Raw genomic sequence first — 14,812 nt, forward strand, 5'->3', positions numbered from 1 at the left:
ACACAGTAGGTGACCATGGTTTTGCTGTCACACAAAAAAGTTAACAGTTTACTTTTAGCTAAAGCCACTGACAAGATACTGTTCTTATTCCAAACACTATTTTAGAATTCTTGGCTTCAAACAGCATCTAACATATAAGAAATGTGCAGTAAAGGAAATGTATGTCTTATAAGAAATGTGCAGTAAAGGAATTCCTTTTTCTTGAAAGAACTCAAACAAGTACAATGATGAGTAAACAGGAACTATCTTCCTATTCCTGACGAAAATTAACTAAAGTATTTCCCAAACTTGACTCTAGGGTTGGGAAAAAAAAGTGGTTTTACGCTTAGCCTATAGTTTAGTAGTATATATATTTATTATAATAAATAGCAATTATTATTATTTTTTTTTTGAGGCAGAGTCATGCTCTGTGGCCCAGGCTGGAATGCAACTGAATCATAATTCACTGCAGCTGCAAATTTTTGGGCTCCAGTCACCCACTGGCCTCAGCCTCCCAAGCAGCTGGGACTATAGGTACATGTCACCATGCCCAGCTAATTTTATGTTTTGTAGAGACAGGGTCTCACTATGTTGCCCATACTTGTCTAGAAATCCTAGCCTCAAGCCATTCTCTCACCTTGGCCTTGTAAATATTTTTAAAACTACCAGTCACAAAAAATTTTAAGACCCTTAAAAGGAGTTAGTAAAAAAGATATACCTGAGTAAAAATATTATGTGTTTGGCTTAAAATCCACCTGGCATCAGCATCAGGTGCTACTACTAATTTCAAAGTCCCAACGTAAACATCAGAACATAAAGTCCAGAAGTGCTGTTCCTGTAAACTGTAAACTCCTTGCAACTGCTGTACCTGAAATACAAAAAAGAGATATTTACATCATAATCAAGTCAACTACCCCCCTTCCAATTAAATTATTATGCATCATATCAGTAAACATGAATACCATCCTCCAGTTTAAAAAGAGGAAAGGAGGGTGTTTGAATAAATAATACGTACTTACTGAGTACTCATTATGTGACAGGCAACACGACAAGTGTTTGGGAAATACAAATGAACATACGTCAAAATTTGCAGGACATACCTGAGAGTGTCCCCCACAGGGAAATTTATAGTAACAATCACTTAATAAAGCTCAAAACCTATTTATGATTTGGAAAAAAAATTATTAGAAGGACACTTTCTTAACTTATTAAAGGTTAACTACCAAAAATGTAAGAAAAATAAGGATGAAACGTTAGATGTATTCCCTAAAGATCAGGAAAAATACAGAGACCCAAATCCCTGCAATTGTTCTGCATCTCTACAATGATCTGGAGGAGCTGAACTAAGATCAATAACCAGAAGTTAAAAGAAAAAAGCTCAATGTGAAAAGATTTTCATAAAAATTGCAGAAGTTTACAAAGAAAGAGGGAGGCTTCTCTGTGAATGTATCTATCAAAAATATTGATTTTTTATCAGAATTTGATGAATGTAGTCATTATTTTCTATAAACCCCAGGGCAGCTGATGGGAAATTGAGATAATACCTACTATGCCTTTTTAAAAAGCTGCTTTTACTGGGGGAAAAAGATCAAAGTGTAGTTTTTCTTCCTCTTTTTGGACTCTGACAACACAGCTGTTTTAACCAGATATCCCTCCACATTTTTCTACGTGGCATCCTCATGGAATGGTCCACTGTTAATGAAACAACCTGATTTTGATTGAAAAGGTATCTTCTACTTCCATATGCAGCAGTACAAGTACATGATTTAAGTTATCTTAAAACACAAACTAAAGAATAATTCCTGTAGAAACTAGCTAATTTTCCAAATTAAGAAATGGGAGGAAAGTGTAGTTACAGATGAAAAGGGAAGTTTGGTATATCAGAAAGAACATGACTTTTAGAGTCAGAGTGATGTGGATTAGAATCCTGATTCAGCCACTAGCACTTGGACTTAAGGTGAGCCTCAATTTTATCTAGGGAAAGGAAGATGATACTTCCTGTATAGTTTATTGTAAAGAAGAGAAAGTATGTATAACAATTAGTAACAATTATGCTGATTGATGCTACCTTAAAATAATAACCACAAATTTTAAAGGGTAATATGTATTTTCCCTGTATCAGAGGATTATTTTATACCTTCTTTTTTCCTCTAGCCTTCTGATGTCTCTGCAGGATTACACTGCCTGATAAATTATAGAGAAAACAGAAGTACAAAGAAAATCCCTTATTCTTTACCGTTAAATCTACCAGTGGCCCCTCATCTATGTCAGCACTTCTGCATTCCCTCAGAAGACATAGTGTCCCTGCTACTATCAACAATTAATCCTTCAGTGCGCTTTGGGTTCTATCCTTTCTCACCTCCTCAAGACGGCATTCCTTTAATAATCTCCTTTAGTACTAAAACAATTTCTTCCTCTCAGTTGGACTGTTACCATCAGTTAATGCACACGTTCTAGAACTGTGCTGTGCAATACAAAAGTCACTAGACACATGTGACTCTTTAAATGAACGAAAATTACGTTCAAAAGAATCAGTTACACTAGCCACATTTGGTTTGTGGCTTCCATATTGGACAGTGCAGATTACAGAACATTTCCATTACCGGGGAAAGTTCTATGGGGTAATACTGTTCTAAAACATCCTACTTGGAAAACAAAAAAACACCCTCCCTCCTGATAACTACATCCATATCTACTGTCAACTCATTTCTCTGCTCCCTTCAACAACACTTCTTAAAGAAGCTGTCACTTCCCCAGTTCATTTTCTCCTTAATCCACTCAAATCATGCTCCTCTCTCCAACGCTCCAATGAAACTGCTCTTATCAGGTCATTAATGATGTCCATGAAGCCAGCCAGTCAACGATCATGTCTTGTTCCTACCCTCCTTGACCCCACAGAAATATTCAACACAGTTAATTACTTCCTCCTTCTTCAACTCTGTGATCCTACACCCTTTTGGTTTTCCAGTACCCTACTAACCACTACCTTTCCTGGCTTTCTCACCTGTGCTCCAAATTTATAGTTGAAAGCAGAGCTAAAAGAGAAAAACTAGAACCTCTCCTGAGGTAATCACATACAATCTTGATGTTTTAGATGCTATTCATATATTGATGACTTATAACTCTTTCTGGTCCCAATCTGTCCCCAAAACCTCAAGATTTTTATCCAACTACTTAAGTAACATTTCTCCTAGGAGTTAGTAACCATTTCCCTTTTAACATATTCAAAATAGAACTGTTCATTTGGGGAGATTTTCCATCCTCAAATCTGTACCAACAAGGCCTCGGTCTCAGTAAGTGGCATTACCATCTACCAAGTAATAAACCAACACTTTCTCTCCCCTCTGCTAAGATCCACTTCCCAAAACATATCCCCAATGTATATTTATCTCTTTCTTCACTGCTACAACGGTAATCTAAGCCACCACTGTTTTTCACTTAGAGGACAATAACTTCAGAACTGGTTTTCTTTGCTTTCATCCTTCCTAGAATACGTTCTCTGCATAGAAAACAAGATAATCTCTTTAAAACATGGGATTTGTGACACTTTGATTGCCTAAAAGCTTTCCAATGCTTCCTACTGAACTAGAATTAAATCTAAATCTTAGTAGGATCCAAAACCCTAAATGATCTTGCTCCTGCCATTCTCTCCAGTCTTTCAAGCATTTTTTCCTTTATTTAATATGCTTCAGCCACAATGGCCTTTTTAATTGTTATCAAAAACACTGAACTAAATCCAGCCACAGGGGAAATTAATTAGCAATTTCTCTTGTCTGGAACATTCATCTCCAGGATTTTCATATGGCTAGATCTTTTGCCATCAAGGTTTCAATTTCCTTGAATACAACTTCCTTAGTGAATCTAAGGTAGCCATCCATGACTATCACATCACTTTATTTCTCCTATAGCAATTATCACTGATATGTTCTTATTTATCTACTTATTGTTTAGTATCTGCATTTCCCCACGGGAGTATAAGTTCCATGAAACAGGCATAGTGTGTCTTGTTTACCATTACCTCCCCAGTATCTTAGAAGAGTATCTGGTAGAGTGGGAGCTCAAAAACTCTATGCTGAACAAATGCTTACATCTCTACTATACATATTCTATATTTTTTAAAAAACTGCTCGGTTCCTAGACGAGAACAATTTCTACCATATTTTCTTTAGTCAAGTTCAGTATTTTCCGACAATTATATTCTGGCTTGTATAAATTACATTTCATGTTCAGCATTCAATCTTGGAAGAAATACTCAATTATACACACGTTACCCATATTTGTGAAAGCTGAAAATCAAGAGATTGAAAACAGAATAAAATCCTATGGTTCAGAATATTTGAAACTCACCCTGTGATAGCATTGAGGCAGAGTATTTTCTAATAGGGGAGGAGTTCTCTGCATTAATATTCCAATAGATTCTCTTAAAAGAGGAATAACACTAAGGAAAAGAAATACAACAATTTATTAAAGCCACATTCTGATAATCCCATCCTGCAAGAAAGTAACTATATACTTCCCTATGGTAGAAAATAATAGGACTTATCAGAATAATATGAGAAAAAACAATCAACCAGTCACTGTTTTAGATTTTCCATGTGATCAGTAAATTATTCAAAGTAAAAGAGCCAGAGAAAATGTATTAATGTAGGAAAAAGTAAAGCTATAAAACTGAAATAATATCATATCATCTAAACCCATCACATGTTCAACTGTTAGTTAAAATATGACTCCACACAGTCAGAACCTTCCAAAGTAATCATAGCCTACCATGCTAACTGGTCCTTAATATTTATCAAATATGTACATGTACTTATCCGAAGAGCACTGATCAGGAAAATACAAAAAAAAAAAAAAAAAAAAAAAAATACAACAGTCGATTTGTCCAATAATGTCACATTTCATTATTTAAAAAATATAGAAGCCTAGTGATAACCACAGATTAAGTGAAACGAACTCAGCTCCTCTAGGGATGGTGCCCAAAAGTCTGCATGTGTTGATGTAACTAGTCTTCAATTAGTTTTTGAAACTAGTGCTTTAGGTTATTTGGATGACTAAACATACACAAAACAATTAATAGTAGAATGGTGAGGGTGACTCTAATGCAATGGTTTTCTAACCTAGCACATATTCAATTCACCTTACAGTCTTATTTTGTTTTCATTTCTGACATATTGAATCAGAATCTTGGAGGGAATGTCCAAAAAGCTCTCCATGTGATTCCAATGATTCAGATTGGTAATGCACTATTCCACTGCTTGAAGTAGGCTGAGAGGGGAGGTCAGAAACTGCTTCATTACACTTAATAGCTCCAATCAGTGCTCACTTTCAAACTGACAGAATTTCAAAATTTTCAAAGTAAAATTTCTGATAATAGTTGTAGGTGATGAAGATAAAAAGAACATTTGTCTTTCAAGGAAGGTCTCATAAGAAGAAGAACTACTGGTATTCTGACAGATGGAAAGGAAAGAGAGATACCAATAAAAACCCAAAAGAATAGAGACAATGCTTATCTGGCTATTACATTCCCAAGGAGGTCTAGTAAAGTGCTGGTCATAAAGTGGTCCCAATTGTTGGTTAAATGAATGACAGAAATACAGATAATCAAATGTTTCAGACTCTAGCCTGAAGAAAGGCAGAGGGCATAGGAAAGAAATGAGAAGACTGTCTTCATACTTTAAGTGTATAGTGATAAGTACTTGGATAAGGAGGGTAACCATAGGAACAAAGACAAAATTTAAGCAAATAGAAATAACTGGTGTATAACTACATCTAATGGAAGACACAATGAGAGCAATGTTAAGGACAGTTTACTAAAAATATGGAGAAGATGCAGTGATGAGGGTAAAAAGCTCAGTGTAAACAGGAGTTTCAGTCACATGCAAGTAAAAATATTCTTTTTTTTTTTTTTTTTTTTGGAGACGGAGTTTCGCTCTTGTTACCCAGGCTGGAGTGCAATGGCGCGATCTCGGCTCACCGCAACCTCCGCCTCCTGGGTTCAGGCAATTCTCCTGCCTCAGCCTCCTGAGTAGCTGGGATTACAGGCACACGCCACCATGCCCAGCTAATTTTTTGTATTTTTAGTAGAGACGGGGTTTCACCATGTTGACCAGGATGGTCTCGATCTCTTGACCTCGTGATCCGCCCGCCTCGGCCTCCCAAAGTGCTGGGATTACAGGCTTGAGCCACCGCGCCCGGCCAAGTAAAAATATTCTTTAGTCAATAGTGACTTAAGAACCAAGAAAAATTAGATGTCACCCTTAATTCCTTCTTCCCCTTAAATCTCCAAGTTCTCATGATTTAATATCCTAAATATTTCTTGACTCCATTCATTCCCCTTCATTGTACTACACATATCCACAATAATCTCCATATCTTTCAAGTGGATTATTATAAACAGCTTCCTAAGTGGTCCCTTTAGCTCTAGTCTTATTTCAAGTCCATGTAATAGGCAGCTTCAACAATGGCTCCCAATGACCCTGCCCTACCTGGTATTCATGCCCTGTGTAGAATTTCAGGACCTAGTCACTTGCTGCTAATGAACAGGGTATGGCAAACGTGAAGAGATGCCACTGTCGAGATTAAGTAAAAACTGGCTTCTGCCTTGTATACCCTCCTCTTTTGTTCTCACTTGCTCCCGCATCACTGCTGTGTTTTGAGCTGTCCTATAGCGAAGACGGTGTGGCAAGAAACTGAGGGATATTGCTGGAGAGATATTAGGCAGACCCTCAGTTCAACAGCCCAAGAGGAACATAATCCTGTCAGTAACCACTTGAGTGAGCTCAAAAGTAGATTCTCCCCCAAACGAACCTTGGAATAACTGCAGTCCCAGATGCTACCTTGATTACTAGCTTCTGAGAGACCTTGAGCCAGGCAACATAGTTACCTATGCTCAGGAAGTATAAGATAATAATGTATATTATTTTAGCTACTAGTTTTTTGGGTACTTTATTATGTATCTACAGATAGCTAATACAATCATATTTTATAGAGACGTTAGACTAACCTATATAAAATAGGTATGTGACCCCTATCCCTTTCCCACTAAGAAATATGTCAAAAGCTCCCCACTGGCGAGGGGGTTCAGTGCTGGCTCTTTAACATGGTGTATTTTTGGATCTGGACCCTCAAGCTTCAACTCCTATTAATCCTTGCTTCCTTTTTTAAGCTCTCCAAATATAACATACTTGTGCTTTACCTTATGGTGTTTCTTTCACAGTTTTGCTCAAACTGTAACTACTGCTTAGAACGTCCCTAAGCTGCTCTACAGTCTGGCTTACATTTCTTTTTCAAAATCCAAGCATCACCTCTTTTACGGTGTATTTCCTGATCCCAAACTGCCCTCTACATTGTATAAGATGTCTTCTCTGTGCTCCTATTAAAAAAAAAAAAAAAAAAAAAACTATGCTACCTACAGTATTATTACATTGCATGATAATTACCAACTTGTGTTTCCCCCTCCCTCTGAACTGAAAGCTGCTTTAGGATAGGAATGATCTTATTTGTGTTTGTAAACCCAGCATCTCAGATGGTGTTTGGCAAATGAATGTTTATAGAACAGAATTTATAGCTGAATCTATTAAACATAATTAATTCATAAATTTTCAAAGTATATCTGAGGCTAGGGATCAATACTAAATCTTGCAGCATATATGGAATCATTAGCAGTTAAGAAAAAGAACTAGTAAAGAGAGTAGAGGCACAGTAAGTAAAACACGTGGCATGAAGGGAAACATATTTCCAGCAATAGTAAATACCTCAAAAAAAAAAAAAAAAAAAAAAAACAACCAAACAAACAGCAAAAGGCCATTAGATCAAACAATGCGAATATTGTTTGAGGCCATCCACTGTAACGTTTCAGAAACAGTAAAGAGAAAAAAAATTAGTAGAAAACAACTGCAAATGGACTTAAGGATTTTGACAGTGAAGAATATTGGTTACTCATTCATCTAAACTAAAGAGTAGTATCTGTTTCTACCTACTGTGTTGCTATTAAATAGGTAATCACTTCCTGTGTTTACAAAAAAGGCAAAGAAAAAATGGTGACATATTACTTAGGTACAAGTCAATCATCATTTTTCTTTATTCTCTCCATCCTTATTTCTCAGGAAAAAGAGAATCCATCACAGAATATTTTTAATATATACTAAACTTAAAAAATTTTATCTTTTCCTAACTGTACTCAGAAAATGAGGCATAAAAATGATTCTCTGTGAATTACTGTTGGAGAATAAAAAAAAGGTTTCTTTCCTACCTGTCTCCTCAGTTTAGTTATTTTGATAAGTTCTTCTCCAATCTTAATCTAGGGAACTACTAACAATGTTTAGGTATCTGAGTTGAAAATTACACTCAAGTGGAAGTCATGACTCTTGGGTTCTAATTCTGCCATTAAGTAGCTTTAAGCAAATTTTTAGAGCATCAGTTTTCTCATCTATAAAATGAAGGAGTAGTTTTAAACATTCAGGCAATTTCTTTCATATTTTATATATTTTCCTTTTTCATTCAATAAGAAAAATTGGCTAAACTATAAAGAATACTAGAGAGAGGATACACTTGGAAATGAGAAAAAATATAAATTGTTTTTATATACTAAGGGAAATAAAGCAGTGTCATCAAATGACACATAGATATACTTGGCAAAATGATTTACTCCATCACAACAGATAATCCAGCAAATGAATTTTATTAAGCAATCAATATTAAATGATTATTAAGGATCTACTACTATATGTCTGGCGTCAGATTTTCTGGAACTAGATGGGACTTTACTTTAGAGTTGTGGAAATGGTGGCCTAGAGCACCAAAGTAACTTGTCTAAGCGAATGAGCAGGAAAACTAGAACAGATCAGGTCGTTAGACTCCAAGTTCAGTTTTGAAAAGTTCAAGTCAACAAATACCTGTAATATGCCTACCAGGTAGCAAGCATGTGCTAGACACTGGAAATACAAAAATAAATAATATAGAATACTTTATTTCAGAGAAGTCTATAACTTTACTTTTAATAAGCCTGAAGAAAAGGCAATGGAAATCAGACATCAAACTTATTTAGGGCCCACCATTTAAAAGAAGGCACATATGAATTTAAAGCAACTACATAGTATGCTTGTATCCATTTTCACTTTCCATAAACTTCTGGTGAATGGTTTTCTTAATTGGTAACTTATTTTTAAACATACTTTTAAAAATAAAGGGGAAGAGAGAAAGGAATAGAAGAGGCATTGACTCAATTGCAATGAAAGGCATGCAGTATGGGAAATGACATTATTTAAGCAGTAGGTGTGAAATAACTTTTGTGAACAACTTTTAGAATATTTATTGTTTTAGAATACTCATGTTTAATATAATTGTTCCCCCAAGGAGCTAAAACACAGTAAGTAAGAGATGGTGAGTCCCATCTATAATAATCCTTGAGGAGATCAGCTTTCAAACATTAAAGACATTGCCTTAGAGAGTCCAACAGTCTCTTAATAAGTCACCCGGAAAAATAATCTACAGATTTATCCAAATCCTTGTTCAAATTTTTATGTGTGTATTCCATGCGTGTCACCTCCCAAAATCTGCTACTCCCTGCCACCACCTTTGTAAAAAAGAATCTAGTACTCCTTTTCCTCCTAAAATTCGCTTTCACATGAGGCCCTTGGTTTGAGGACTCTAGAGTTGGTAGAGAAGTTACATGATCACAGATAATATCATATTAGAATTAAAAGGGAATTTAGAGATCACTCATTTTAACGCAATTCAAGAACCATATGCAGTTAAATATTTTACTAAAATTAATGTTAGAAGTAAACATATATTTTTTAATTAACTAAATTGTAAGTTATAAGACATCATAACTGATACAAGAAAATAAAATTGACTTTTTGTATTTTTTTCTTTTTTTCATAAGGCTCAATTGTGGTTTTTATTGATTTGCCTATACTGAAATTTGGAATGGTTGCCTCTTTAGGTAGAACTTTAATAAAATGTTTACACTCAATAGCAGCAAGCATTTCACTAAAGCAAAGGGATATGTCACACTAACTTTCTCCAACTGCAATTTTAAAATAATGCAAGAATTTCAGCTGTAGGAGCTATAACTAGGTCATAAAACTGTGGTAGGAAAAAAGGCACTTGCTAAATCACATGGTAATATGCAATTTAGAACAAGGCCAATTTCTATAATAATTTAAAGAGTCATAAAAATGTAAAAGAAACCTGTAGAAACTCTAGTTTTTGCCTTTAAAAATTGTGTTTAGCTCAGGAGTTTGTGTCCATATTTTTCTGATTAACCATTGTAACAGAGAATCGTAAACCAGATTTTAGCTTGAATCTAGCTAGCCATAATGAAAGGATATGTAGGAAAACGACAAGCTTAGCAAATTCCTGACTGAGCTAAGACTTAGAGCTGCATCCAAACCTAAAAAGTAAGCATTTGGAAACAATTAGAGGTTCACTTCTGGTTGACTAACCCAATTCTAGTTTTCACAATGAAACACCATTTCCCTATCATAAATAAAAAGAGATGATGAGTCAGTAGGCATGAGTTTACCAGTAAAACAGGGCAATGATTTTATTCTTCAAAAGCTGAAGGTAAATCAAATTTATAATCATACGATCATAAACATAAAATTAATTTGAAAGCTTTACCCTTAAATGCTAACAGATTAAATGAGCAGTACTTATTATTCTTTACTGACAGTAATTTTACAAATAATAATATATTCAAATCTTACTTCAAAAACAGCTTTTAGTGAAGAAGCCTCACTAATTCAACATTAAATAAAATTATCTACCAGTAACTATAAACAAACCAAACAAAAAAGGGTATACATTATGAAAACTTCTGAAGAACACTGACTACTGACAATCATGTTTAACAATAAAAAATTTCAGTTAAAATTATTACTTAGATCTGAGAATAAATATCAAGTAATATTAATTAAAACATGATTACTGATTCATCTTCATGAATCAAATTATGAGCTAAGTCCTCCTGTATACTGCAGGGGGTTTTAAAATCTACAAACATAAAGAAAGAAAATTGTACTTTCAAAAATAAATTTGAAGGTCTGGCATATGTTACATACCATAGTTTTGTGGACAAAAAAGCCAAAACAAATGGTAAAGCAATTCACATTTAAATTAAATATGCAGTCACATTTGCATAAATATAATTAATTCATAGTGATGGATAATTACCTATTAATCCAGAATTTCATAAGCCTAGTATAGAACAGATAGCCCAAAATCTTATCACCTGGGAGTGTGGTTTACTTTATAATTATACTGAGTTTCTGAAACCTCTGGTTCAAATCAATGCATATTTACAGAGAACCAACTTTACTCAATAATGGAGATATTAAGATACCCTAAAGTACCCCTAGAACTTACAGCCAAAGTCATGAAAAAGTCATCCTTTTCCATAAGCTTCTGGAACTTAGCTGTAACACCTAATGCATCTGGTCTTTGGACCAAAAACAACAGCGTATAATGTCAAATTTGTAAATAATCAGTAATGCTGTTGTTTAGATAGCACTTAATTGTTTTTAAAATGCTTTCATAATTTTTTTCTAATTTAATCCTCACAACGACTTTAACTTTTAAGAAAATGTTAGAACCACTCACTCAGTTTACACATGAGAAAACCGACTGGGAGAGGTTGGAACGACTCGCTCTTTGTTAGACATAGGTAAGACACGTGGCAGAGCTGGGCGTGCCGCTGCCAAGACAAAAGCTCGGCACACACTGCAGTGTCTCATCAGTTCTGTTCTCCAGAGTTAAGAGAATCAGAATGAAATGCCATGTTCATTTTATTCCTCGTGTCCAGCACAATGCTTAGACCATAATAAGCACCTAACACATCTGCTGAATGTATTAAATATTAAAAAATGTCAAATGCTAGATTACTGGAATTTAAACTAGCCCTTGTTTGACATGACTTTCAACCCTTAACAGTAATAACTAAATAGGATAACAATGAAAAGCTTCCCAATTCAGTCATATACAAAAAAGAACCTGTAATAAATAGAAGGCAAAGTATCTTATCCTCCATTCAAACATACATTAGAAAGAATTATACTTAGGAACAATCAGCATTCTCAATTCTCAATGTACCATGTATCTTAATAAAAGCTTTTCTCTTCATTTTTATGAATAAGAAACTAAAATCACACCAGCAATATAAGAAAAAATGTATCTGGAGAATTGCCTGAACCCAGGAGGTGGAGGTTGCGGTGAGCCAAGATCGCGCCATTGCACTCCAGCCTGGGTTACAAGAGTGAAACTCTGTCTCAAAAAAAAAAATAGACATATATATATATATCTATATATATCTTAAAATGGGAAGAGATTAAAGTCAATACGGTATTGGGCAAAAAGCTCCACAAAATATACACAGTTTTGAGAGAAGATCGGGCAGGAATAAATTCATATTATTCATGTTAAATATGGTACCATTTTTATCAAAATGCTAATAAGACCTGGAGGAACTATCCCATTCCATCTGAAAGCAGCAGCTAGGTTGGGATGGACACAGGCAGGAGAAGCACTGTAGGCAAATCTGCATTTTAAAAAGCATGGAAGTCAAGAAACAGGATCTTGTTTAGAAAAACCAGATGAGACAACAAGAAGTATTTGTTAAGACTATCAAAATCAAATTAATTATCATTCAGGTAGCTTCAGAAATAAAAAGTATTAGCCCAGAACAAAAAGGTCAGCAAGAAAAATCCAAAAGGAATGGGATCAAAATGCCAATTAATCTCCAGTTTCATCCGGTTATCAGGAATCTGAGTTAAACTATGTCTACCTAGTTGTATCTGTCCATTTTCATACTGCTATAAAGACCTGCCTGAGACTGGGTAATTTATGAAAAGAAAAGGTTTAACTGACCCACAGTTCCACAGGCTTAACAGGAAGCATGAGTAGGTGGCCTCAGGAAACTTAAAATCATGGCAGAAGGTGAAGAGGAAGCCAGGACCTTCTTCACACGGTGACAAGAGAGAGACAGCAAAGGGGGAGGTGCCACATACTTTTAAATCATCAGCTCTGGTGGGAACTCACTCACTATTACAAGCACAGCAAGGAGGCAATCCACCCCCATGATCCAATCATCTTCCACCAGGCTCTTCCTCCAGTGCAACATGAGGTTTGAACAGGGACACAAATCCAAACCATATCACTAGTTCAAGTTAAAAATGGTATACTTATATTTGATCCAATCTACATAGTGTTCCAACTCTATCATTTCCTCACAACACTGTAACAGATCTTTGACCTTAATGGCTGAGTGTGTTGCTGCGAAGAAATCCAGGATCCAGGAAGCACACTGGAGAAAAGGAGAAAAGCACATCATGGAAAGCACAGTGAATCCTTTGTGCTCTTAAATGATGCAGGTAGCAGCCATCCAGGATTTGGTTTGGGACCTGGCCCATCAGATAGCCAAGAATCCGTCACTTTAAAGTGACTAAGGAAGACACAGATGAACTGTATGTCTTTTTTTTTCCTTGCCTTGTTTCCTCTCTGTCTTTCCCCCTTTGGTGATGAGTGAGTAAGAGTGACTTACATGAAACAAAGGCATGTCACAGCAGTAAGAGAAGACTACCTTTAAGTGAATGATGTCTGCTTCCCAATAGCCTTCATTTAAGAAAGGCAAGCAAACAATGAACACACTTTTACTACCAGTGTGGCAGGTGCTGTTCAAGACTTTATCTACATATTAACCCATTTAAATCACACACAACAAATTATAAGGTAGATATTTATCATTGTCCCCACTTTAAAGATGAAAAATTGAGTCACAGAGAAGCTAAATGACTTGTCCAAGCTCACAAAGCTAGAAGGCTTAAATTAGGATTTGAACCCAGGCAGTCTGTCTATATAGTGAAGTGTGTGTGTGTGTGTGTGTGTGTGTGTGTGTGTGTGTATGTGTGTGACTTAAAACAGCACAAATTTATTATCTTGCAGTTCTGGAGGTCAGAAGTCCAAAATATGTTCCATTGGGCTAAAATCAAGGTGTCACAGGCTCTAGGAAGAATCTGTTTCCTTGACTTTTCTGACATCTAGAGGCCACCTGCATTCCTTGGTCCCTGGTCTCTTCCTCCATCTTCAAAGCTAGTAGCACAGCCTCTTCAGATTTCTCTTGGACTCTGACTCTTCTGCCTTCCTTTTCCATCTTTTAAGACCCCCATTTGATTATATTGGGCCCACTTGGACAAACCAAAATAATCTCCCATCTCAAAAGCTTTAACTGAATTACACCTGCAAGGTCCCTTTTGTGAAGTATGGTAATATATTCACAGGTTTCAGAGATTAGGACTTGGTCATCTTTGGGGCCATTCTTCTGCCCAGCCATTCTTCTTACCCTCGCCAGGTGGGTAAGGAGGGAGCAATCAGGAGGTTGCTAGCAGAACCTCAGTGAGTAAAGGACGGTCTGAGTTAGGTCTTCCAGGTGGGAAGACTTTCACAATACAGAGATAATTCCAGGCAGGCTGAGCAGCATGAATCAAAGGCACAGCAGTTACCGTGAAGTCTACCTGAAGAAAAGAGGTGCACCTTGAGGCATTATGGAAAGCAATACTGTGGAAAAGTTGGGTTCCATTCTTCTTCAACCAGGAGACTTAGAGAGTAGTGCCTCCTTTTCACAAGCAACATTTTAATATAATTTGTGGATGTTCTTTGCTGAAAATTAGGAATGGATTAACTAAGATTCTATAACAAAGCTTCTTTTTCTGATGAGCATTTTTCTGTCTTTCCTGATTTCTTTAACCTGATTCCCTTTTTTGTTGTTATTTGTTGTTTTTGCTTTGCTTTTTCTAATTGAATTCCAGCTTTGTAGCAGACAAAGGGGTACCCTGTC

General features: G+C 35.8%; 1 protein-coding gene across 3 annotated transcripts in view; it reads right to left on the reverse strand.

Moving 5' to 3' along the window:
• The window catches only part of SLC30A7 (solute carrier family 30 member 7), a 72,154-nt gene that overhangs the window by 12,010 nt on the left and 45,332 nt on the right, over positions 1–14,812 (reverse strand). Inside the window, exons 9-10 of one of the 3 annotated variants that reach the window (XM_003933250.3) lie at positions 4,327–4,417; positions 698–847 (exon numbers count right to left, since the gene is read on the reverse strand). In XM_003933250.3, the coding sequence (XP_003933299.1) occupies positions 698–847; positions 4,327–4,417 (241 nt within the window). The other 2 variants (XR_012512563.1, XM_074381336.1) reach the window with 2 other exon arrangements.

Source organism: Saimiri boliviensis, chromosome 11 (genome assembly GCF_048565385.1).
Source record: "Saimiri boliviensis isolate mSaiBol1 chromosome 11, mSaiBol1.pri, whole genome shotgun sequence".
NCBI lineage: Eukaryota > Metazoa > Chordata > Mammalia > Primates > Cebidae > Saimiri > Saimiri boliviensis.